Below are 27,109 nucleotides of genomic sequence, written 5' to 3'. Positions count from 1 at the left end.
CCCATAGGCCAATCAGCTTAATGTACCGATGCACTGAATGGCCAATGAGCACCATGGACAGATTAACTGATTGGCCAATCAGCACCATGGACAGGTCTACTGAATGGCCGATCAGCTCCATGGACAAGTCTACCGAATAGCCAATCAGCACTGTGGACAGATCTACCGATTGGCCAATCAGCACCATGGACAGATGCACGGATTGGCCAATCAGTGCTATGGATGCATCCACAAATTGGCCAATCAGACCATGGAAAGATCTACTGGCCTTAAAGGGTATGACCTTGTACCTTACCCTTAGCTTCACCTTTACCCTTTCACCTATGACCCGGATGCACCTAGATGACCTTCCCACGCCAGCTGTAGTCCTGATCAGCCTACATGGTACCTCTGTTCCTTATCCTGTATTATGTGCCCCGAGAATGCAGGGCTGTCCACAGGACCTGTCCCTCTATCCCAGTAAAGGAATTGGCTTGTTGGGATGGACAAAAATTTCACTCTGTCAAAATGTTCATGACATGAAACTCAACGAAAATGGGAATTTTTGTAAGTTTAAAATGACAGATTTAACAACGAAAATCAACTTCCAAACAATTTGAGAATTTAAGGGGGACAGCCCTGCAAGCATGTGAACCCTACACCGTGTTTACTGTGCACCCCTCGGGTGTAGGAGGGTTAACCTGGTGCGTGTGAGTCTGTGGTGATGCGGCAGCGACAGCGGGCGGCCGAACTCGTCCAGCACCTGTCCATCACTCATCATGAAGCACAGACGGGCAACGGGAGGGCTGGAATGTGTACATGTACAGGTAGGGTGCAGTTTGGGGAATGGACAATAGGGGGCATCACATGTACAGGTGGGGTGCAGTTTGTAGTCTGGACAATAGGGGGCATCACATGTACAGGTAGGGTGCAGTTTGTAGTCTGGACAATAGGGGGCATCACATGTACAGGTAGGGTGCAGTTTGGTGACTGGACAATAGGGGGCATTACTAGGGGTGAGGTGTACAACACTGTCATATTTACATGTACAGGTGGGGTGCAGTTTGTTGACTGGACAATAGGGGGCATCACATGTAAAGGTGGGTGCAGTTTGGTGACTGGACAACAGGGGGCATCACATGTACAGGTGGGGTGCAGTTTGGTGACTGGACAATAGGGGGCATCACATGTACAGTTGGGGTGCAGTTTGGTGACTGGACAACAGGGGGCATCACATGTACAGGTGGGGTGCAGTTTGGTGACTGGACAACAGGGGGCATCACATGTACAGGTAGGGTGCAGTTTGTAGTCTGGACAATAGGGGGCATTACTAGGGGTGAGGTGTACAACACTGTCATATTTACATCTACAGGTGGGGTGCAGTTTGATGACTGGACAACAGGGGGCATCACATGTACAGGTGGGGTGCAGTTTGGTGACTGGACAATAGGGGGCATCACATGTACAGGTGGGGTGCAGTTTGGTGACTGGACAATAGGGGGCATCACATGTACAGGTAGGGTGCAGTTTGTAGTCTGGACAATAGGGGGCATTACTAGGGGTGAGGTGTACAACACTGTCATATTTACATGTACAGGTGGGGTGCAGTTTGTTGACTGGACAATAGGGGGCATCACATGTAAAGGTGGGTGCAGTTTGGTGACTGGACAACAGGGGGCATCACATGTACAGGTGGGGTGCAGTTTGGTGACTGGACAATAGGGGGCATCACATGTACAGTTGGGGTGCAGTTTGGTGACTGGACAACAGGGGGCATCACATGTACAGGTGGGGTGCAGTTTGGTGACTGGACAACAGGGGGCATCACATGTACAGGTGGGGTGCAGTTTGGTGACTGGACAACAGGGGGCATCACATGTACAGGTAGGGTGCAGTTTGTAGTCTGGACAATAGGGGGCATTACTAATGGTGAGGTGTACAACACTGTCATATTTACATCTACAGGTGGGGTGCAGTTTGATGACTGGACAATAGGGGGCATCACATGTACAGGTGGGGTGCAGTTTGATGACTGGACAATAGGGGGCATCACATGTACAGGTGGGGTGCACAATAGTGTGACAGTCATATTTAATGTACAGGGTGGGGTGTAACACAATGTGATATTCACAGGGTAGGGTGTACAAAGCCACGGCACTGTGACATACATCTAGCTTAGTATATGACGGTATATTATATGTAGTAGGTGTGCACTTTGTTGGCTGGACAACTGTTTGTTTGAAATATTTGAGATACTGGAACCGACACGTGACGAATGACAAAATACTACATGAAGTCACAAAAAAACACTAGACAATAAGGTGCCCCGTACAAAAAAAAGTTGAAATTAAGTAATATAAACTTCTTTTTTTTTACATTGTATAGAACAGATCCATACCATAGAGTCTATAGTGTGTGTTTTTACAGCAACACAAGGTCACTATAATATTGTTCTACTGTATTTTTGTGGATGGCCATAATCATATGAATGTAGAGCTAGCCTTTTGCTCTAGCCCCAAGTTATTGTTTATTGTTGAAGTTAGTAGGGCAGCTGTATGTTATCTTACATCTGAACCATGCAAACAGGTGATCTCTTTAACGCTCTCATGTTTCCCCTTCTGCAATTGTATCTAACAGCACAATCCTGTCACGAATGTTCCAATGTTTACAGTGTCAGCTGTCCTTACATCGTTTTATGTGTTGTAAATTCAAAACTTATTTGTGCTTTAAAATTGCGCCATTGATATAATCTAAACTTTGTATATAATGATATCGTTTTTAACGCAAGCTCAAGTGTAAATAACTACCCAATTCAGACTTGCAAGTCTGCCACGTAGTATTTTCGATAAAGTTTCAAAGTTTCAAACAAATACAAACATATCAATAAGCAAGACTTAGAAAACAAAGATAACCAGATTTGACCTTGAGGTAAGTAAACAAAGAAAGTGCCCACCTTCCGTACCCAGGATGCCCCATTCCGTTCTGCATGCCGTAGTCGTCGAGTAGGTCGGACGGACTCACGTTCCCGTCGTGGAGGATCATTCCGTCTGCGTCTGTACGGAATACAAACAACCTCATGTTAGATTCCTAGTAAAACATAGAGGATCATTCCGTCTGCGTCTGTACGGAATACAGGGGAGCAACGTGTTAGACTCCTGATCAATAAAACAGTACAGAACACAAACTACATCATTAACTATTCCGTCTGCGTCTGTACGGAATACAGGAGAACAACGTGTTAGATTCCTGATAAAATCAACATTCCATTCGTGTCTAATACAGAACACTGAGAATCATTTCGCCTGGGTCTAGACAAAACATCATGCTAGATTCTTGATAAAAACAAACAGGAAAATCTGTCTGCATCTGGATGGAATACAGAGGAACGATGTTTAAGATTCCTGAACAATAGTACAGATCACAAGAAAACATCACGTTAGATTTGTAATAAAACCTGGGGGATCATTGTGTCTACCTCTGGACAGAACATGGGAAGACAAAGCGTTAGCTTCCCAATAAAACTGTACTAAACTGTACTAAATTAACTTCCTGATAAACCCAACATCATATTAGTGCTGTTGGTGATACAGATTGAGGACAATTCCATATACATGTGCCTGGACAGTGCAGAACAGGATGGCTTGGAGAAAGGTTTGCCGAGAGGCCACGCTCCCTTTGGGAGCTTGCCGACCAGAGTGAGTGAGTGGACTAAAAAAAGCAGGGAAAACAATATATTTGTTTAACTTAAATTAAATTTCTTAAACTTTAATAGCTTCCTTTATGAAACCAAACTAAGGTAACTTTAATATAAAAGCATCGGACTCCCCCCCATCATTAACCAGTCAATGGAAACTCCAGCCTTTAAACATGGAAACTTGGAATGTGCCACGACTTTAATGGGGTCAAGTTTTCTCACCGGGATTCCAAACCAAGGCATTCCCAACCACTGATTTCATACGCTTTTCTTCCTTGTAACCGCATCTGAACAAACCATAGGACCCAAAATAACCAGATTTGACCTTGAGGAGTGACCTCTCCAGCCATGAGACAGAAGGTGGGAGGGGGGCGGGACTGTTGACACAGACAGGTCGGGTCGGGTTTCCACACAAACAGCCCATAGACAGGACCCAATGGGCTGGAGCACAGCCCACATCAACTACCGTAAAACTGGAAACGTTTGCGAGGATTTAATTTTGCAGTAGATAGAAAATGCAGCGTTCACAGCAGTTTGAAGGTCGTGGTTGAAACAAGTGGGTAGGCGGACAGAAGATAGAACATTTTTTACAATGAAAATTAAAGGTCATTGCGAAAACAGCGAACATAAGACCACTGCAAACATTTCCTCTTTCACAGTGTCCACACTGTACAGGGTAGGAGGGGCCTGGGCCGTTAGTCTGGATGGTAGTGAGGAGTTGAGACGGCTGGGAGACAGTGGTGTGGGTCGGTAGGGCTCAGGGAACAACTCTGGGAACAGCTCTCTGGACTTGGATGTTTAACTAAAGCAGGAGGGAGACAAGACAACAGTGTTGGGGCAGGAAAAACTGCTGGTCAATTCTGGTAAGCCTGTTTTCACTCTAGACCATTCTTCTTTAGGTTGAAGTCTGTAAGGCTTTAGGAACAACACTTGGAACAGTATTGGTGGTACTCTGGACTTGGACTACAGCAGGACAGATCCTTGGGATAGCAAAGACAGTTCACCTCATCTGGTAAGCCACAGTTCTTCATAAGGCCCTCTAGACATTTCACTCTGCAACAAGGGTCTAGAAGGTTCTTACTGTAGGCAAGTTGAAAGCTGAAAAGCAGTTCTCATTTCTCAGACAGAAGTAGTTTTCTATCTTTCTGACCATCTTACACCTTCATAAGGATGCACAATCCCATGTAACATTATACACAGCAGAGTAATACTATGTTCCTGACATGTCTTAAAGCAGGGAAGGATCATAACAATGGAATGCTGCCAAACTTAACAGTATTTAAAGTTTAGTATGATAGTGTAACGTCCAACAATCATGTTGATTTAAAGGGGCATATTGTGACATGAGCATAAAACAAAATTCTTTGTTTTTGATCATTTTTCTACATCATTGTTGAATCTACCTTATTACACTGCACAGCAATATTCATCACGTATGGATGCGACTTTGTAGTATTGTGCGGACGTCTTAAAAAAAATTGTATACGCAATCCCCACCACCACTTGACTTGTCCGTCATTTTGTCGAACCATCGCCGCACACGCGATCGAACGTGCGACGTTCTGAACTTTGATCACTTGTGGTGATTTTCTAATGACGCTCGATCTCCGACCGTAACGGTCGATTCGATTATTTCTTAGCGTTCTACGCTGGCGTATTTGCATATTAACTTGCGGGACATATGTATATGAACCAGATTTTACACGTTTTTCGTCGTCTTATAATGGTGGAAATGTGACAAAATGACGGGAATATGTTGGAAATAAGTAACAAATAAGTTACAAATGTGAATCTAGATCTTAGTGCAGATCTTTCAAATTCTTACTATTTTTAGTCTTTGCCCACCGGATTCTACAATATGCCCCTTTTACCTTGAGCCGGTAACAGTTTGGCATCAAACTTGTATATTGGTTATAGGGTTAGGAAGCAGGGAGAAGGTTAAGTAATAAACAACAGTAATAAACAACAGATGCTGCACTTGAAGAGATCATACTAAAAAAAGTTGTCAGACCTTTTCTCATCTCACTTCCAGTCACTAAATGTTTTCCAACAATACATCAAATTTATGACAAGAATCCTGTAGGTTCTTATTATGCTGTTAGGCAACAGGGAGAAGGTTAAGTAATACACAACAGAGGCTGCACTTTAGAGACTTCCTATCAAAGTTGTCAGAGTCTTTCTTTTTTTTCCAGTCAGGAAAAACATTTTCCCATCCCCACCTCAGATTTATGACCAGCATGTAGTCCTTATTCCAGATGTTGGTACATAAACCTGCTCAGATAAACACATCCAGACCTCTGAAGCCGCCCTACAAGGTACCTGCACATTCAGGTATCAGGTGTCATGGAACTGGAAACGTTAAGTTTCCATTGAAAACAAAAAATAATGGTGACCTTGCAGACAATTTCCTAAGACTTTGATGTTTATCATCACTTCCAGCATTAAACATACAGCAAGCCTGGGCATTGAAAAATCAAGGTCAAATCTGGGTATGTCAGATACATGCAAACTCCAACATTGTACCTGTGCAGTAGATGTGTCTTAACTAGACAAGTAAAGGCGTTAGGGTTTTACCTGAGGCAAGATTGTAGTTTGTTTTTTTATTCCAAGACTTTGAAGTCTCTTTCTCAAGTCTGTAATGTTCATCACATCTTACAGGTATCAGTTACAATGCCACAAGGAAAGTTTGTTCACCTCACACTGACACCTTGTGGTTCAAACTTGTTTTCTTTGGAAACTTGAGAGTTTTGATGGTGTTTTCTCTAACTCAGGATTTTCCTGGTGATGATGAGGGAAATGTGGTCTGATCACTTTACCAACAGACTGGTGGTTTCAGGTTGTTTTCACAGGGAATCTGAGAAAAGGTTTTTACTAGGAGAAAGTTCCACCAGGACTTTACAATGTTTCCTTTCACATGTCCATAATGTTTATCACTTACTTCAAAGCGCTATAAAGGTACATCTCCTTACGGACAAAGGCATTGGTTCGGCTTGTGTTAAACGATTTATACAGGTGTTAAAATTTCCTATCATATTACTGCACGAATTTGCACAGTCTTTTCCTTGATCTACAAAATATACAATATGATAATCAATGATTAAATTTATTAGGTACTGCAAGGTGATAGCTAAAAGGTCCACTCTCGTTACAGACTTGTGGGTTCTACTTGTTCTAATAATAAGGATATTCCAAGTGGTTTTTAGTTGTAATAGGAGAACTCTTTTTCTTAATGTCTACAGTCAATATGACGATTTAAGTAGCAGTTCCAGCAATTAAAGTAACAAAACAAACATGTTCCAATCACTTGCAGACAGCCTTGTGCTTTGCCAGGTGGTTTCCTAATGTAAGAGGGTTCTTAGACTCCCCTTGGTCTTCAGGACCCTTTCTCATAACCACTTATAGTATCTGTTACAGAGAAGTGATGAAGAAACCATGATCCAATCACCTCACAGACAGACTTGTAGTCTTAAGTGGTTTGTCAGGTGGTTAAGCTATTGTAACAGGAATCTTAGACTTTACACTACACTGTAAGTCTCTCTTAGACATTACATTGAGTCTCTACTTGGTCCGCAGTATTGTTTATCACTTATGGTGTCACTTGCAGCTAGGTAAGATAACATGGTCTGAACATCTTAGATCGCTTGACAAGTCTTAAGGATTTCTCCAGGTGGTTTCCTATTTCAACAGGATTCTTAGACTTTACACTGATTCTCTCCTTGGTCTTCAGTATCCTGTATCACTTATGGCGTCCATTACAGCAAGGTGATGAAAAAAACATGATGGCAACAATTCAGATCGCATGTGGTTTCCTATAATTATAACAGGAATCTTGGACATCGCTAATCTCCAAGCAGATCTACACGGGACGCTGAAATCGTATATGCTAGCCAGAGAAGCTCCACTCAGCCAGATAGGGGGCTGGCTGGAGCTTATCTGGCTTCTCTGGCTAGCATATACGATTTCAGCGCCCCGTGTAGATCTGCTTGGAGATTAGGACATCACCAGGTTTCCTATGAATCATGATATTGTATCAAGCTAACAAGACCGGACTCCAGGCTAAAATCTACACCGGTCCTTCCTGCCGGGGTACGGATCGTAGAATTTGGCAACTAAAAAGGAATAATTGGCCAGGAGAGTCAGTCCACGGAAGATTAACATCTCTCCCTGCACCTGCAAATGAAACCGTCTGGTGGTCAAACTTCCGTGGAAAATATTGTCCCTATAGCCGACGTGGTTAGTCTGGTAGAGACTAGCTAAAATTAGTAACAGGTCAAATATAACATCTAGTCGGAGGTAGAAACTGGTACAAACAGCATCCGCTTATGTTCATTAGCAGGTTACCGAAGAGTTGTGTACGTCGTTACCCCAGTATTTCCCCAACATTCCCCCGTACTCCCAACATTCTCCATGTAACTTACACAGGAACGTAAATGTTATGTCCAGTCTACAAGGTCAGACACACTGGTGTATAAACAGTGGAAGGACGGATTAATAGAGCTGCACATCAGACAGCCCTCGAAAACAATCTAATGTTATCTAACATTTAGAAGACAATAAAGAAATGCCAACATGCAGAAGAATATAGAATTACTAGATGTGCATGGTTCCAAGTAGAATATCAAACTTTTTAAAACCCGCTTCAGAAGTTCTTTTTTATAACCAGGACTGTAACAGTTATAGTCTGGTGCTGTTACTTTTCTTACTACAGCCAAAACTCTTCTTCCTCCCCAAGAGTCTGCCACAATTCCAGCCCTCACCTGCGGACAGGTGCATACCATACCTGAGCACCCCTGTATAAATCTCTCCCAGATCATGTTTCTAGAACTTCCTGTGAACTATATACTTGATGATATTAAATACTAAAAGTAACCAGACATGTTGTCATGTTTGAAACGCACAGGTGGATACAATGTACATTATATTTTTCACCTCCTCACTCTGATAATGTGACCATGGTGCCTCAATTATCTAAAATATAATATAAGTTTTATCTGAAGTCAATAGGCACCAATCTGAGTAATGAGGCTGTTGTAGTGCCTTTTAACATGCTCTAGGCACCTCCTTGATCATGGGACCGCCATTATACATCCCTTCTGAAAGATGATTGCAGCTCCAATCAGAGATATGAAGAACAGTCTGAATTTTTTTGGGGGGAGGGCTATTTCCATCTGCAGTATGTTGTATGTTTGGGGGGGGGTCTTCAGTCTGCAGTATGTTGTATGTGTGTTTGGGGGGTCTTCAGTCTGCATATATTAAGTCCCCGTTGACCTCACTAATGGCGGAGTTGTTTACTCACCTTGGCACTAATGCCCTTCCTGATGAAGGACAGGGACAAGACTCTGAGTCCTCATTCTTCTTCAAAATGTATGTAAGTACAGTATCCCTGCATGTAGTAGGGGGATTCTTCATTGTCCTCTAATGGTTCTGACCTTGAAACTTGACCTTACATTCCTTTGAGGGCCTGCAGAGGTCGCTGGGGTGAACCCGTCAGTTTTTACACCTGTCTTGCTGACAGGACACTGTGGAATGTCTCAGGAATATCTTACAGCTTCAAGGGCACATCTCAGCTTCTTACTAACAAAATGGTTCACTGGGTTGGTTTAGGCTGTACCGTCGTGGCGTTTTTACTAGACACTTCTTCCTCTTGGCTGTGTTTATGTGGATGGTCGTTTAAACTTCAGCCAGCTAAGGGAGCCACTCGGCACCAAATGTGTATAGGTGATGGGGTCAGGCAGCAGAGAGAAGGTTAAAAAAAGAATGAATCAGTGGCAAATATGAATTTAAAGTTCTACCTAAAAGCCAGCCTGACTTCGGTTGGGGAGGTAAAGGTGGTGGAAGGAGAGGGATGGGATCTGCCCTCCAATGCCGTGCCCTAGACACAGTAGATAACAGCCCACTGCCCCGACATCCTCCAAACAAAAGGCTATGGGACTACCTCAGTCTATCTTTACCTTTTGGTGCATAAAAGCACAACTATTAAAGGATGCAGAAGCCTTTCGAACAAACACTGAGGGTTCCCCGCGGCTGACCCAGAACTGTCGGAGCGGTGTGACAGTGAAGGCCAAGTGTGACCACGGAACAGACACAGGGCGTAAATTTGTCCACATGTTGCCTGGCCAACGTCACAGTGTGCCCAGGAAACAGAGAGGCAGGTAACATTACTTTGTACATACGCACACATGTTATCCTGTATCATATAGTGTATGTCAATATGTGACACTGTATGTTCCTATACGCACACATGTATGTGATACTGTATGATATACATATACGCCCAGATGTACCAGCTGCACACTTTGATAGTCTGTGGTCCCTTAGATAACTTTTCCCATTGACAGATTAAGAATCCTGTCTGTGGTGACCACCTGTCCACACAGACCAGGTTTTATCAGTCCCCTGAGCGGTCTTCTTAATACAGGCAGATTTGACTGTAAGAAATATAGGTGACACCTTTAAGCATGTAGTTTAGCACCTTGCTAAGACAGCTTGAAATATTGAGGGCAGCCAGAGCAGAACCCCTGGAAAGTGCAATAAGAACTCTTCCACTTCCCAGGAACAGATTTAATGCCTGCGTTTCACTTTATAAAACCTGCCCTAAAACAAGTCTGAGCATCTGGACCTGGTGTTAGGGGCCAGTAATAAAAAGTAAAGTAAAGCAGTCATCCTCTTTTACAAGTAGCTAGTGGTAGTGCAATGCAGCCTTGTTGCAGCTCATGTCTTCAGCCAAGCGCACCAGGTCACCCCTACTCTGATCGATAAGGAATATTGAAGCAAAACCAATCAATCACTCAGAAATCATGGAATCATGATCAATGGATCTAGACCAATCAACTTCAAGGACAAGTATAATAAACCTGTAATTGACCAATCAGCTACAAGGACAAGTATAATAAACCTGTAATTGACCAATCAGCTACAAGGACAATTATAATGGACCTGTGATTGACCAATCAACTACAATAACAAGTACAATAATCCTCTTGTTGACCAATCGGCTATAAGGATAATTATAATAAACCTGTTATTGACCTATCAATCAGTGCTTCACAACTGTGACCTTTCACCACTAGCAGAAGTGTATCTTAAGAACATTTACTGTGTCTCTGTCTCCAAGGTCACCACCTCTCACCCATCACCGCTCCTTGAGACGTCTTCATTTCTCACATCTTTAAGAAGCACTGGGGCCTGACCTTGGTGACCCGACCCTTTACTTTCACTGTTTGCCTCCAAAGTTCCTTAGAACAACCCGGGAGCTACAGAGGTCACCAGGTCGTAGCAGGGGTCATCCAGGGGTTTATAAATATTAGGGGTCAGGAGAATCTGACAACTTCCTGGGGACATACTCCAGTTCCTCCTGTTAGAGAGAAACTTTGAGAAAGTGAAAGTGCTGGTTCCTACAAGAGGCTCCTCAGGTTACAGGGAAGTTAGCAATGCATTCTTTTAGATGGAGAATATTCAAGAAACACCAAAACGTACATAATTGGGGTGACATTATTACTATAATGAGCACGTAACAAATTTCTTTAATAGTTTAAATGAGCCGCCCAAGATTTGGTTCCGTAGAAATTAGTATCATTCTTGAGTTCTAAAGTGTACAAGTTCTTGGAAGAGGGGGCATGACTTGCACTATGATTTCCCACCCCCGTCCAAATAACTGCAGTGGACCAGTCCTGATATCAGACCCAGTGTTAGTGTAACAGTATAAGGTGTAGGTTGTGAGAGTTGCACTGCATGGGGAGAGTCTGTCTTACTGCTTAGACTCAGGTGCTTCTGCAGTACTGACCAACACCTGCCTGTACTCGAGGTCTACTTCTTGGAAGCTTCAGGTGAGTTTTAAGACATCTTGGTCCTTGCTACATCATTAGGTCAGGCTGGTAAGAGTAAAATGTACTGACAGAGGAAAGTCTGTCTTTATGCCTGAAGACATGCGGTTTGGGTTTAACTGTCCAATATCTGTCTAGCCCAGCACCTAAAGATGACTTCTAAGGCGCTGGGTAAGTTCTGAGACGTCTTGCTCCTTGCTATATCTTCTTTATGGAATGAGACAGAATGGGGTCAGGGTGGTGTGGAGGGTCTCCAGAGGTGTCTTAAAGGAGTGAGTAATTCTAAGACGTTGGATCAGAACTAGCAGATGTTGGTATCTCTTACAGCAGTGCACGGATCACCTAAAGTCTGGGAGTGCAATACAACATGTTTGCCCAGATGCAGCCAGAGTAGAGAGATCTTACCAAGTTCTTTCAGTTAGATCAGGACAACTTTGTGAATATGACAACTTTTGAGGAAAGCTCTGTGAAGATACAATGCAATGTCTAATCTCTTCTTTTTTTAAACATTTTAAGAAAGACTTCTTTCTGTTGTATAACCCTGTAACCAATACAGATTTGATATCAATAGACGATCTCAGAGGGGTAATTATATATTAGGGTTAATTGGTGATATACTGTAGGTTTGTATATAGTAATCTGACATACTATGCCGTTGTATATAGCTTTAATTATCTAATGTTTACAAGACAAGGCCAGTTTTCTGGGTCACAGTGAAGTTAGTGATAGAAAGGAAGTGTATGTGTGACTGTAAGTTACTGTTTATTGTTCAATCAATTTGTCCTCTTAAACTTGTCTCAGATTTGAAAGTAGGAAAATAAACAATGAATTGAAAAGCCTTAATTCCCAATTACGGATGTTTAAAGTTGAACATTTCTGTATCTTTTCAACTGTCAATAAATAAAAGCTTCTCCCTGCTGCCTACCCCCATAACTAACACAAATTTAGCCCCAAACGGCTGCTAAGTTTAACATGGAGAAGGTTAGATATGTGAAACCTTAACGTACATCCAGTTTATTACAATATGAAATCCAGGACTTCGAACTTGGGCCCTGAGAAATGTGGGAAATGGCTTTTCAAACAGAAAGTGAGGGGAGCTCAAACAACTTCTCAGTTTGAGAGAACTGAGATGGGTTCCTGATCAAGACGGTGTTTGTTTGAGAGGAAAGTTCTTCCCAGTCCTTGTCTTTGAGCAGAGGGCTTGCCCAGTCTATATGTTTGAATGAAGGGTTCTTGCCCAGTATGTGTATGTTAGTTAATGACTTCCTACATACTTTAGCGAGTTGCTGCATGTGCGTTTTTCCCAGTCTGAAGTATGACTTTGAGGGAAGATTCCTGCCCAGAACAAGCTTGTTTGTGTTAGACTGGATAGTTCTTGCCCATCCTGTATGTTTGAGAGGAGAGGTGTATGTTTGAATGAAGGGTTCTTCCCCAGTATGTGTGTGCTAGTTAATGACTTCCTGTACTGTAGCACGTTGCTGTCTGTTTCCCCAGTCTATAGTATAGTATGGATTTGAGCTGCCTAGAATGAGTCTGTATGTGTTAGACTGGATAGTTCTTGCCAGCCTGCATGTTTGAGAGGAGAGGTGTATGTTTGAATGAAGGGTTCTTGCCCAGTATGTGTGTGTTAGTTAATGACTTCCTGTACTGTAGCAGGTTGGTGTGTGTTTCCCCTGTAATGTGATCGGGATCCAGGGTTAGGACAGACCTCCCCAGTTTATTTACAGGTCCTGGTCCAGAATGTGATACAAAAACTGTGTCTGTTGGAGACAGGCCAAGCCTAGCCCTGTGACAGGAGTGGTGCAGGGATATCTGGGACATACATGTACAGGACTCAGACATACATGAGGGCATGCATGCCCCTTTTACGTAGAGCGTAATCGGCCGTTTTAATTTTACGTAGAGCGTTGCCGACCACTCCATAATTTAGCGTAGAGCATAGGGAGGCTTTTCTGAATTTAGCGTAGAGCGTAGGGAGGCTTCCTGAATTGAGCGTATTACGTAGCCGGCCCTCCGAATTTAGCGTAGAGCGTTTTCGGGACCCCCCCATGCAGGCCCTCATATCTGGGACATACATGTACAGGACTCAGACATACATGAAGGACAACTGCTTAAGGTGGCTTTTCGTAAAATCACAAATTCAAAGCAGTTACGTATACTTCAGGCAAATTTGAGGTTAACGTGTGTGAGTGTGTGTGTGTGATAGTGTGTGTGTCTGAGTGTGTATGCGTGCATGTGTGAGTGTGTGTATGTGTATGTATGTGTGTGTATGTATGTATGTATGCATGCGTGCATGTGTGTGTGAGTGTGTGCGTGTTTGTGTGTGTGTATGCAAGTGTGTGTGCATGATGTGTGTGTGTGTGTTTGTGTGTGTGTGTGTGTGTGTGTGTGTGTCTGTGTGTTGGGAGAGGTCTGAGTGTACAGGGTCAGGCCGAGGTTGAGTGTTGCTGGTTATAAACAGGCCAGTGAGAATCTAGGGTGAACATGTGCAGCATGTGTGGAATGTAGACAGCCTGACAGCTGGGCTAATTAATGGTCCAACATCTGTACCAGGGACACTAGTAGTACTGAAACATTCTGTATGATCCTACAGCATACATGTAGCTCAAACATTTATCTGGATAGGTAGAAATCATTCTGAACCAAAGTTGAAGTGCAATTTCTGACACAAAAATTGGACTTTTGTACCCAAAGCCCTTAACTGAATCTGAAGTTAGACATTGGAAAAGTTGGGTAAGTCCAACGTTTATTGGGGAAATTACAGTTCAACCCTGTTTTAGAATGATTTCTATCAATCCAAACACACTCAGATAAACATTTAAGCTATGATGTAGGTTCATTTGCATCTGGGTAACAGTACTATAATGTGGATGCATGCAAGGAGCATTTAGCTGTAACATCTATACTAAGTAAACATAATTCTGACAGGGTACATAATTCCGCCACAAACAGATCTCCAACCTGACGTCCCCCAGTATAATGCACCCCGGTATATCTTAACTATGAAACAGGGGGTGCTGAACTAGAGATGTCTCAAACTCACTGTGTTTCAAAGTGGCAGCTTTATGTAACCTGGCAGAATTATGTTAATGGCAGTTACAACACAATGAAACAAGAGTCCAGGGTAATAAAAGAATGCTAAATCAAGAGTACATGATGACATAGTGATTACAAAGACTATTATTTTTGGAGTACTAGTTTGAACCAAAAGCCTTTTGTCTATTTCTGACAGATCCGTTCTCGATAAGGCATCACGACACACTAAAGGAAACTAACCCAGACAACAAGGAATTTGTCCTTCCAATGCCCTCTAGCTTGTAAACAACTCTCAAGACATTCTAAGATATTATCAACTTCTTTAAGGAATGCCGAGGTCGTTTCATAACCAGGCTGAGATTCCTTCTGTCAGCCCAAGTGGCACAGAGGAATTCTAAGACGTTTATCCAACTTTCTCCACGAGTCAAGACATCTTAAAACTGAGCCTTAAGTGTCCGTGTAGGATAAGAGGGTCACGCTGCTTAAGATCTCTTCAGGTCACTAAAGACAAGTTGAAGGAATTATCAACATTTATTAAGCCTTTAAGAAACACAACAATGTTTACAGCGACCCATAACTGGACCGTAAGATTATCACAGCTGTGTGTTGACTGATAAGTTATCACAATAACACGGCTGAAGCAGTTAAATGTGGTTATCTTACACCCGGCTGAGTCCTTATAAAGCCAGCTCCACTGCTGATAAATATAAGCATGTCATGGCAGACCTTAAATGTAGACAAGCTACATGTATTTAGTTTGGATACTGTTGAGAATACTGGAGAGATGAAGCTGAAAAGGCTCAAAAGTTAGAATTCCACGGATGTTTCGTTCAGCACCAAGGACAGGTACAGAACAACATTTTTGTGTTATGTTCTCTATATGTAAAATACACACCAACAGTGTGTAACACAACCAATTCTATTTCTAGTTTGTATCTAAAATCAAGTTCACTTCCAGCCAATAAGAATGTAGTCAGCCCTGTCACTGGTAGGTACAAAATCATGTAATGATGCATCAAGGACAAGGTAACATTTCGAAGAATGTCTTTCCCAACTAGAGTGGAAAACACATGAGGATATTGTTAAATGTCTCCATTCCTATTTTCTGTTTTAAATTAATTCCAGTCAGATCAACTTCAACAGTCAGGTAAAGATTATGCCCATCATGTTTTGAGAATAAGTAAGAAGGTTGAACACTTAATCCCAGCTCACCCTTCCCAAAGCCCTCTCCACCTGTCACTTCACAGCTCCTTCTGGGGATACTTGACACCTTGTCAAGACGTCTTATCAGTCCGGCAGCTTGTCAGGACAAGTTGTTTGTGTAGTTGTGGGTTGGAAGTGCCAGTAAGACATGGAGCTAAGTCATCAAGCCTTCAAGACATTCTCTAAGACATGTTCTTATAGGAAGCAACAGGTCTTCCTTGTACAATTCAATAGCCTTGGCATTTGTTCCTTTGGTTGTGTTTCGTTGGCTTTTGAGGTGACAAAGAAGCAAAATGCAAAGAAATCTGTCAAAGATAAATGAGCTTTCTACAAGACAGGTTAGATGGTGATTTAACTCACTGTTGGGACAAGCCTCCCCTAAAACCAAACCTCTGTTAGACTTGCTAACTTGGTATGTTCAGACACAGACATTTACGTCTTCTAAGAAAGGCAAGTTTGGGCTTCTCAGCTCTTGTCAATCCCTGGTTTAACCCTGCGGCTACAAAGTACAGTATTCTGAACAAGGAATTCCCATCAAGATTCCTGCAGTAAGTAATGTTTACCAGTGTTAAAACAAACACCATCACACAGCCCTTTCTTGTGTGAGTTTGTCAGTTCTTACTTCTAACCTGTGAAGGATTCAGGCCAAGGATAGGCTCTATGGGTGGGAAAACTACAGGTAGACCCCGAGAAAGGTACCAACATGTCGGCCACATAAATGTTAAGGTTTGAGTGAAGGGAATTTTTCGGCAGTGCGCTAGTGCTCGACTATATGGGGCAGGTAAATGTTCAGAGTTCCACAGACCACTATTCCTGAGAGGGTGACCTGGGTTAGAGGTTGGCATGAAAGCTCCCCCGTGTGTCATTTCTGAAGCTGTGTGCTGTTACAGTAACTGAACCCTGTGAAAAACTAAACCCACTTCCACACATATAATCACATACATGTAGGGTGTCTTTATAAGGATATTTATAGTAACTTCTCTGTGCCAAAATTAACAATCATTATGTCTATCCCAGACCTACATGTACCCTGGAACACGACTATGATCTACCATGCAGGATTCAGCACTTTTCTTTCCTATTCCGTTCTCAAATGGGACCTTAACCTTGACCTAAATCTTTGAAAGGTAAGAAATGTTTGCCTTGAATTAGAATGCACTTGACCTTTGCTTGAACCAGAGCACACACAATGATGAGGTACGTCCCTGTTCCGTTTTCTGTTCCCCCGCAGAAAAGACAAATGACCCTGACATCCCTGCCCACAGTAAACTGCACCACCTGTCACCCCAGGGCAGGGGGCAGGCTGGGGATTCACCGACAACAGATATACTGTATCTTAAACCCTCTTACACACAGTGTTCAGTTGAATTCTCAACAATCCTGTGATATAATAGCAAGAAGCCAAACCCAACTTGTTTAGATATACTGTTGTATGTAGTGACCCTACCCAATACAAGTATTAGTGGGAGGCCCTGGATGGAGGTTTAAGAGAGGGAGAGGGGGTGATGTGGGTTACATTGGACTGGAGCGTTCTGAGAAGTGGTTGTGTTGACCGGCACTGGAATAAAGGAGTGTGCATCGTGATCTTGGGTGTTCGTCTGATCTATCTATGGGAACCTGTTACATATACATCCTGTACATGTCGCTAACACATTCAAGTATTTGAATGAGTCTCCTCCTGTTACAATCATGTCAATCACTATCCTTGTGACATGTGTGTCTCCTACATCCACATGTTCGATTCCCAAGTCCATGTACTTACAATTAGCCTTCAGGCACAAACTTGCAAAAACAAACTTTCCTATTACAGTGTCCCTTCCTCTGTAGCATTGACTGGTAGAACTAGAATGCAGTAGAAAAGAAACCTGTGCCCTCTAGGATACTGACAACTCTTCTTCACCTTGAATTAACTACTGTAACACTAATCTTGATCATTTTGTTACATCTTAAAGCTCAAAGAAAGTTTTTATCCCAGAAAAGAGAAATCAGCCTGACTTCACCTGTTGGCAGTAACCCATACCAGCTGTCTGTTTCTACACAGGGCAGTCTGAGGCTGGCCTTGGATCAGCCTTTAAGTACTTGACCTAATTTTTACCTCACACAACTCGCCCCAAGGGTACCATGTAGCTCCCCTGTCCTCTGAGGCAAATCCATTTCATTTTGTTGGTTGATTCTTGGATATAGAAAAAAAATATCCTGCAGCAGAGTTTGTCGTGCAAGACTAGGCCTCATGAGTCATGAGAGGCACTGCTAAGCCAGGAGGGTCCCCCGAAAGTGCAAAATGGAACGAAATGGAACGAAATGGTCTACTGTGAATGTTACAACGTTCCTTATATTTCGCTATCTACTGGTATTTCATTACATAATGTTACATATGTTTAATTTCGTTCCATTTCGTTCCATTTCGTTCCATTTCGTCCATTTCGCACTTTCGGGGGACCGAGCCAGGACTACCCAGAGTGATCATGACTGACTGTTAAGCTGAGAAATCGACCGAAGCTGTCGATCGTCTCCAGAGACACCAAGAGCCAAAGATAGAAAAAATAAATAATAATGCGGGACCAGAGGATCAAATTGAAAGAGCACGAAAACAGGGTCTGGGAGTAAAGTCTGTACCTGTACCTTGGTAAAAAAAAACAGTTTCAGGGAGTGAATGAGATTCAAGTTTTCCTCCCAGCCTTCTGTTTTTTTGCTATCTTCTTATTTTGCTCAAGCATATAAAAAACAAAACTCTGAACTTGGAGATCAACATGAAGACACAGCAAGAGAAAAAGTCTGTACCTTGGCACACACAGTTTCAAGGAGTAAATATAGACAAAAGTTCAGGCTTTCGTCCAACTCCAAGCCCTCTGTTTTTGCATTGTCCTCTTGTTACATTTTTACTCTTAACATCCAAAAACTGTCAACTTTCAACCAAGCAAATAACTTGGTGTAGGCTTATGTCCCATCTGGAAAAATCAGACACAGTCTTCAGGTCCAGATTTATGTCTGTGCATAAAACACTTACACAGGTAACACTGCTTTAATCCAACCCACACTTGGAACATTCCAGTTTTCCCATGTCTCTGTCCAATGTAGGTCAATATCATCACTCAGTCTATAAAACCTGCTCTGTAATCGTGCCAAAGTGATCTCTTATCATGGTCCAAACCTAGAACTCCTGTCTGAGGATCTGTACCTGTCTGCTGCAGTCGCCATCAGCTGGTTATATGTCCTATACTCCCACCCACAGGGGCGCTGTGACATCAGGGATGAGTTTATGCCTTCACGTATTCTCCAAGGAGATGTACATGTAGCAATCCAGCTTGTTTTGGGCATACTATTTGGTGGTGTTTCGTACGTTTTGCAACTATGAGTATGACAAGAGGAACAGAGAATTATGCAGTTTTAAGAGTGATCATCTCCATTTTTGACAATACCTTACTCAAAATGGTGATTGCATTTAATACTTGATTTGATGGACAATTTTCCTGTGACTGCAGGTTTCGAAAGACTTTCCATGGCACTTTCGTTGGTTACTCCATCATTGAAATGCATTGGACCTTTGGGAATTCTACAAACCTCCCCCTGATTTCAACCCCCTCCAGACCCCCCCTCACTACACCCCCTCCAGCGCACCCCCCCCCCCCCCCCCAACTACACCCCCTGACAGGAAGACAAATGATACCATTAATCATGGGGAACAATTTCACAAGAGCAGGAGAATTCTGTGGGACATTTCCGACATGCCAGCCCATCTATTTCCAGCTGCGACATTCCTACATTTCATGGAATTTTGCTGATCTTGACAGGAAAAAAATTCTGACATCCCAGACAGGCAAAAATTCCCACCATTCCGATATACTAAAGGATTCCAGATTTATGAAACTGAACCAGAAAATCTCTTGCTTTTGGTTTTTCAGTGGAATTCCTTCATTTTACAGAATTTTGCCGTTCTTGATAGGCAAAAGTTCTGACCAGCCTGACATCCCAGACAAAAAATCAGACATTGTGATGTGGCAAGGATTCTACATTTAGGAAACTGAACCAGAAAATATTTGCTGTGGTTTTTTCTGGAATTCCTACATTTCACAGAAATGTGCTGCTCTTGATGCAAAACTTCTGACCAGTATGACATCCCAGACAAAAAACAATCTGACCTTCTGAATGTGGTAAGGATTCCAAATTGAGGAAACAGAACCAGAAAATCTTTTGCTGCCAGTTTTTCCGGTGTGAAATTTGAAAGGCATAAAAAATGTGAAACAGGCTGGCATACATGTATCTGACCTTGGGGAGTGATTCAACAACCATGAAGGTCGTCAGAAACATTCCTTCAACTCAGTCAAGAAAACCAACTATGATTCCTTACCCTCAGGAGTGTCTTAAAGTTTCAAAAAGACATCTTCAGCAATCTTGGGGCTCCTCTTGCGTACATGCTTCTGCTCTTTCTATCCACAGAACTCTTCCAGTTTGTCAAACAGCAAGGAACATAAATCACAAAAATTGTTGTTAAAGTTCATTTAAGACTTGATCCTAATTAACCCTGAATCCTATTTCATTTTTAACCTGTTATACAAATCTGTCAGATGCAGTTACATGTATTTCCAATCCCAGATCTACTTATTTGTCAAAATTTCATCCTCGATCGAGCAAACTGTAACACAATATCAGGTTCACAAGATTGCAACAAATGAAATTTTGGAGAACAATGCTCAATAAAGAACTCTACAAGTCTCTTTTGTCCGAACAAGACTTCAAAGAGGTTTATCACTCTGGTAGTGAAAGTAGGCTGAACTTCTTAGATTTGGGGAGCTTTGTTAGCCTGGGTGCCATCCTATTTCTACCGGGGCTCCTACATTCGCTACCGGTATACCCTAAAGCGAATGTAGGAGCCCGGGTAGAAATAGGATGGCACCCAGGCTAAGCTTTGTAGACTCAGATGCACCTCTGTTCTCTAATATTTACTCTATCATTGTAACTGAGTAAGTGTGAACGAACCAATTTGCCCACCTCTCATTTCAAACCCCACCAGTTACAGGGTGTTTACAGAAGATGCCTCCACTGTGGGGTGAGAAAGCCAAGTTCAAACGTTACACCCTGGCACCCATGTGTGTCTGACCGCAGTGTAACAGATTCCAATTCGCTACACAAATTTGTTACACTGGGGGAAGAGACAAGCTTAGTCAGCTGGGTGTCAGCTCAAGAGTTGTCTCTCCAGGAAGGTGTTCCTGAAGGACTGAGCTCCAACCAGCCAGGCAGGACTTGTTCACTAGTCTTGTTATTCCTCTCTTCTTACCAGGTGAGGCCAGAACAATTTATTTCCTTGGGTCTTGGACATTTTAAGGTGAAAAGATAGCAAGCTAAGCAGAGGGCACGGAGGAAAACTTGAATATGACTGTATTCGCTTTATAAAAATGTGTGCACCAAGGCACGAACATGGTCCTCAAGCTGGGTTCTCATGATAATATTCCATTTCTAAATTGGGGAATATGAAACCGGAAATATCATGGAAGAAGCCAACTGAGATTCTTTTTCTTCAGAAAAAATGTTTTAGAGGATTTAGGATGTGGAAGAACCAACCAATCTTCGTACTTAAGGCTTAACTCAATATTTTTTCCTTTGGCTAGTTGGACTCAGTTTTAGTTGGACTTAGTGACTCTTGGCTCTACTTTCTACAATTGAACCAATGATATAGTCAAATGTAGAAAACCTTAAACTTAAAGTTAAAGTTTATGCTCTGAAAACAGCAAGATGAACTTGACTCTGGCCTATTGCCCGGCCCACCCACAGATGTTACAGGCGATGACAGTTCATTGTGAGGACATGTCTGTAGGATTAATGAACCTGTTCAAGTTCACTCTGTGATAATGAACTTCAGAGCAGACTGCTGACAGACATGATAACAGGCCAGCAGCCTGGAGGGTTTCTGTCACTGGTTCTGGGTTCAGAAAGACATTAAGATTGTGTTAACAGATACAGTGAGGCAGTTAAATTTACTGTTTATTGTATTTGGGGGAAGCTTTTATTTTGACGTGGTTTGCCTGTTGTTCAATGTTGTGTCTAGTTTGGACATGACACGTACAGCTGACATCATCTGTTCTTAGTACGCTAAACATCAGCGCTCCTGTTCCTGTGTTGCATGACGCATGCATACTTCTGTGTCTTTGTTTGCCTTGTAGTTTGTGTGTTAGTCTGACACAAATAGACTGATGCTAAAAACCAGCCTAAAATGAGAGCATGCATTGTCCCAACAAATATAGATAGAGTTATCCTAAGAGGCCTGTTCACCAGGCTACCAGATTAGGAAGACTTTAAGTGTTGACAGTTACAGTGAAGCAGTTTTTAAGGATTCTACAGAACTTCATAGTAGTTAACTGTAGTAGTTACTGTAGTAGTATCCAGTATTTTATTATACCGCTGCTGGGGCTAATCACAATCTCCAACTCCAAGCAGATGTACCGGTGACAACGACAGTATCCAAAGTCCAACTGACTAGTTCGACTCCTTTTGCCCTTTGGATACTGTCATGCATTGTCACCGGTACATCTGCTTGGAGATTAAGCTAATCAAACTTCATACCAGACTCAGGCAAAAGGTTCTCCCAAGAGTCCTGTTCCCCAGGCTACAAGGGGTTAGAACTAGCCTGGGATCGCTGGGAAAATAGAAGAAATTGGCCAAATAGAGTGAATTGTATGCTAAGGGAGTCGGCTATGGAGAGAGGGTCCAATCTGGAGCCTGCAAGTGAAACCCTGGCAAATATTCTCCCTGTAGCTGGCGTAGTAGTCTGGTAGAGACTATAAGTTATGACCCTTATACAGTTTAATGGTCAGTGCCCTTGAAGGAAGCGTGACATGTACATGTAGGTCAAGGGGAGTGACGGAACAAAGTCCTTCCAGCTGCTGCTGAAGGTCATGACAGAGGTCACTCTCACATAAACCTCAAGGTCAGAAGGTCGAGTTCCGCCCAGACAAATTAGCCTGCACTCTATACTACTGTTCCAGATGGGGAGAAACAGTAACTGTTGGAAACCTGAGCAAGGCAACCACAACTGACACAGGGCGTTAAACATTATATGGCAATACAATAATATAGCCATAGGCAATATCTTCAATGGCCTGACTTCATTACCGGAATGATAAGGTTTCTTCTGAAACGGAGAGGAAATCAGGACTGACATGTCAATTTCCAGCTCAGACCTGCACCGGAACAGCAGTTCACTACAACAAGCACAGGCAGGCAGGGAAACATCACAGGCCGAGGACAAATGGGAACAGACAGGGGGGAGGGTCTGTGAGAGAAGTCTGAACTTTGTCAAGACCAACTAGTCAAAGTAATGGTCTAGTCTATTAATTACAGTAATAAAGCTATCCTGCACATTGATAGGCAGTTGTATGTAAAGTCTGAAGCTTAAAACCTGTCTAATATGATGGCTGATAGGCATGGTTTAGGAGTAACCCATGAAAAGGAAATGCTCTGTGACAATAGTCTGCACTTCGTCATGACCAACTAGTTAACAGTCAAATATATTAATCAGAGTAATAAAGCTATCTTGGACATTGATAGGCAGTTGTATTCAAGGTCTCAGAAGCTTAACCTTCTCCCTGCTGCCTAACTTTGTAACCAATAGGGAATCGGGTGGCAAACAGCTACTTCAGTGGTTAAAGGTTAAACCTGTCTTGTGATGGTCGTGTAAGGTGGAGAAATTACCCATAAAAGGAAATGACTACATTATCATATGTCTGTGCTTTGTCAACAGCAGCTAAGGTCTATTAATCAGAGTGATTATAATTCTGGACTACCTGTGCTAGAGTTTTATGGAAGGTCAGAAGAGTTCAAACCTGTCATATGTGGTGCATGGTTGAGGTTTAACACACAGTGAGAGTCAGTGACTTGTCCAGATCAGCTATTTACCTGCTGCCATCTATAGTCTAGTAATCCAAGATTAAGCAGAGTAATAAAGCTTTGATAGCAGACTTCTTAAGAGTTTTATGTACAGTCTGAAGCTTATAATAACCCATGAAAACGAAATGTTTGGCGAGAGTAATCTGTGCTTTGTCAAGACTACATATAAATATATTGTATACAATAGCTAGTAGCTACAGCCTAACACTCTATGAATCAGAAGAATAAACCTCTTCTCAGGGACAGGACTGGTAGTTATATGGAAGGTCAGAAGATTAAACCAGTCCTGTCTACGACTAAACCTGTCTAGAGTCTAGTATAAAGTGCAGACATGGTTTTTCAGAGGAATAACCCATGGAAATGTAGCACCAGCATTTCATCTCCCACTTTAAGTGTTAATGAGAAGTTCTTCTGAACAGGAAATTGAGCAGGTTTGAGTCTCCATGTCAGTAGCTTTCATGTCTTTATCTGCCTTTAAGTTAGTATAAAGACTTGTTACAATGTCAACTCTGATAACTCCGCCAGGTACCCTGAGACTGCCACATTAAAAAATAAATAAAAAATAAAAACATGTTATCAAGCCATTTCAGGCCTTGACCACCAGGATACATTTTGTATCTGAAGTGTCCATATCCTGGAGGTCAGTTCATCTAGATCAGTTAAGCTTTGCCTTTTTTTTCAATGTGGCAGCCTTAGGGTAACTAGCAGACTTATGAGAGTTAACCTTAGCTGTTTAAGCAAACACAAACAGATGCTGATGTCCACTCCTGCTAACTGTGTATGACAGAACAGGGCTCGACTGTAACTCATCTACTGATCAACACACAAACCTGGTCCTGTGACATACTTTAATCATACTGTAATCATTTCAGCCTGGGCAGTTAGAGTTGTGTCAGAGTCTGGATGAAATGTTGAGAGACAGACTCCAACATTCCGAGGCTCCCCCGAGCCGGGGGTGGTGAGGGGGGAATCATGGGGGCTCAGAACACCTGTCAGTCCAAATGAACCTCCCAATATCAACATGAAACTGTTCTTGAACATCAAACTGCATTTTAATGTCAACATTTCAACAGTTTTCTGAAGATTTTGAACTTTTTTTCAACTTTTAATAGTAGTTTTGTCCTAAGTCACTCTGTACTAGACTGATGGACAGTCTTGTCTATTTCAAACAGGAGTAAAGCATTACCTGTGACATTAGGAGAAGTCTGGAGGAGGGGGGGTTGGGGGAGGGGGGTACCTCTCAGGCTGAAGGCTAGCCTTGTTAGTTTTAGCCCACTCCCCCTGATGGCTTCCCTGTCACACTGAACCTAACAAGATCTCTGCAAGGGATACACTAGTATAGGACTGTAAGAGTTACCTTTGACAAGAAGGAAAGTCTGGAAGGGGGTGGGGTTGGGGGAGGGGGGGTCAAACCTCTTAGCCTGCCTGCAGCCTTGTTAGCTTTAGCCCACTCCCACTGACAGCTACCCTGTCTGTCAGGCTGAAGCTAACAAGATCTGTGTAGGGACACACTAGTATAAGACGTGTTACCTTTGACAAGAAGGAAAGTCTGGAGGGGGTGGGGTTGGGGGCAGGTGATCACCTCCCAGCCTGGGTGCAGTCTTGTTAGTTTAGCCCACTCCCCCTGATGGCTTCCCTGTCACACTGAACCTACAAGATCTCTGCAAGCTAAGGGATACGCTAGTATAGGACTGTAAGAGTTACCTTTGACAAGAAGGAAAGTCTGGAAGGGGGTGGGGTTGGGGGCGGGGTGATCACCTCCCAGCCTGGGTGCCAGCCTTGTTAGTTTAGCCCACTCCCCCTGACGATACCCTGTCTGTCACACTGAAGCTAACAAGGCTCAGAGCACAGCTGTATTCAGGACAAACTTCTGCAAGTGTCAGGAAAACTGGAGGGACAGTCATACACTATAAGCCTTAACGTCGTGTAATTTCTTAGTTCTTGACACATTTTATAAATAGTCAACAGGGTTTTTTCTAGAAAAATTGAACAAGAGGGAGCACACACAGGCGAGGGAGCCAATTCTATGTATTTATCTAAAAATCAATCCCTGAGTGAAGGCTGTATGATGGATATTAAGCTAAAATCTGAATTTGACAAGGGGGCGCTGGGCTGAAACAAGAGGGTGCAGCGCCCCTCTTTGCTGGTTTAAATGAACACCTGGTCAAGTTCAAGCGAGACACCAAGATGTAAATACAGGGCTGAGAGGAAAACTTGCAGCTGACCATACTCCCTCCATGGAACTGAGTGGACAAAAGTGTTAACCTGGCAATGTTCTAGCCTAAACCCCTTACAGAGCCACACCAAGCTAACAGGCTTCCCTGTATACCCCATACAGAGCCACACCTGGCAGCTCTGGAACTTCAGCTTGACATTGAACTTCACCATCCTGATAGAGTACTGCTGCTGCTAGGCAACCTCAAGGACACTGCAGGTGAGCACAATGAAACTTGATACAATATGGAACTCCATGGTGTAATGTTACCTGTTATAATTATAAGTGCTGTGAACAAGTGCTTGTGATCATATAGCTCTCCTTTCTTGATTGTATTATATAATACCAGTCAATAGCTTTATTATACAATACCAGTCAATTATAGCTTATAAAGCTTCTAACTTGTTAGTAACATTGCCACTTGCACTGTTCTGACACACAGTGACGAACTTGTTCTGTCGTTATCGGTCACCAGAGTTCTTCCTGGTGTGGATGTTATCAGTATCACTGTTCATCAGTTTATACCATGTTCTGTTTGGCACAGATAGCATTCTTCCCCCAGCCATCCCAGTATTGTAACAGTTATACAGTATTCTGTATGGTATAGATAACATTCTTCCCCCACCTTCTCCCATTATCCCTCCAGATCTGAACTCGCCCTATGCATGACGCACAGGAACACACAGTCTGGGTTCTGATAACATCAGTTTCAGAGTGGTTGTCAGAGTTAGTCTAAGCTGTTGATGAAGGTTAGACATCCAGGTAATAAGATATGCCAAAAATGATTACTCAAGCAACTGGATAAGATTTTGAAACAGTCAGACGTTTCAGCCGGTATCCACTGTCTTTCGTCAGTGACTAACGATAGGACTGAGAACACCAGGTTTTATACCAAAACTCTGAATAGATATGTTAATGAGGTAAAGACAATTTAGTCTAAGCTGTGCACTACAGATATCATTGTTATTCAACATTGCTTCACTTTCAATAAATGGCACACCCTGATTTGGATGTTATCAGTTACTGTTATACTGCAGTGTTCTGGGTGCTACAGATAGCAATTTCTTCCCCCAGCAGTCTAAGTTCTCCTTTGAAGTCGCCGTACAAATGACGCACAGGAACCCACATGTACAGTTTGGGTTTTGGGTTTTGTCAGTTTTATCCTTACTCAGCTGTACACTACAGATATCATTGTTATTCAACGTTACTCCACTTTCAATAAATGGCACACCCTGTCTGTAGTCATTGGTTGTTATCAGACATGTCTGATATGAGTCT

General features: G+C 42.6%; 1 protein-coding gene across 1 annotated transcript in view; it reads right to left on the bottom strand.

Moving 5' to 3' along the window:
• LOC136442123 (kinesin-associated protein 3-like) overlaps positions 1-27,109 on the bottom strand; it is a 111,537-nt gene that overhangs the window by 336 nt on the left and 84,092 nt on the right. The window contains exons 19-20 of the mRNA XM_066438752.1: positions 2,933-3,032; positions 681-785 (exon numbers count right to left, since the gene is read on the bottom strand). Of these exons, the coding sequence (XP_066294849.1) occupies positions 681-785; positions 2,933-3,032 (205 nt within the window). The remainder of the gene's footprint in view (positions 1-680; positions 786-2,932; positions 3,033-27,109) is intronic.

The sequence above is a fragment of the Branchiostoma lanceolatum genome, chromosome 9, assembly GCF_035083965.1.
Source record: "Branchiostoma lanceolatum isolate klBraLanc5 chromosome 9, klBraLanc5.hap2, whole genome shotgun sequence".
NCBI lineage: Eukaryota > Metazoa > Chordata > Leptocardii > Amphioxiformes > Branchiostomatidae > Branchiostoma > Branchiostoma lanceolatum.
This window is presented reverse-complemented; position numbering and strand designations above follow the sequence as displayed.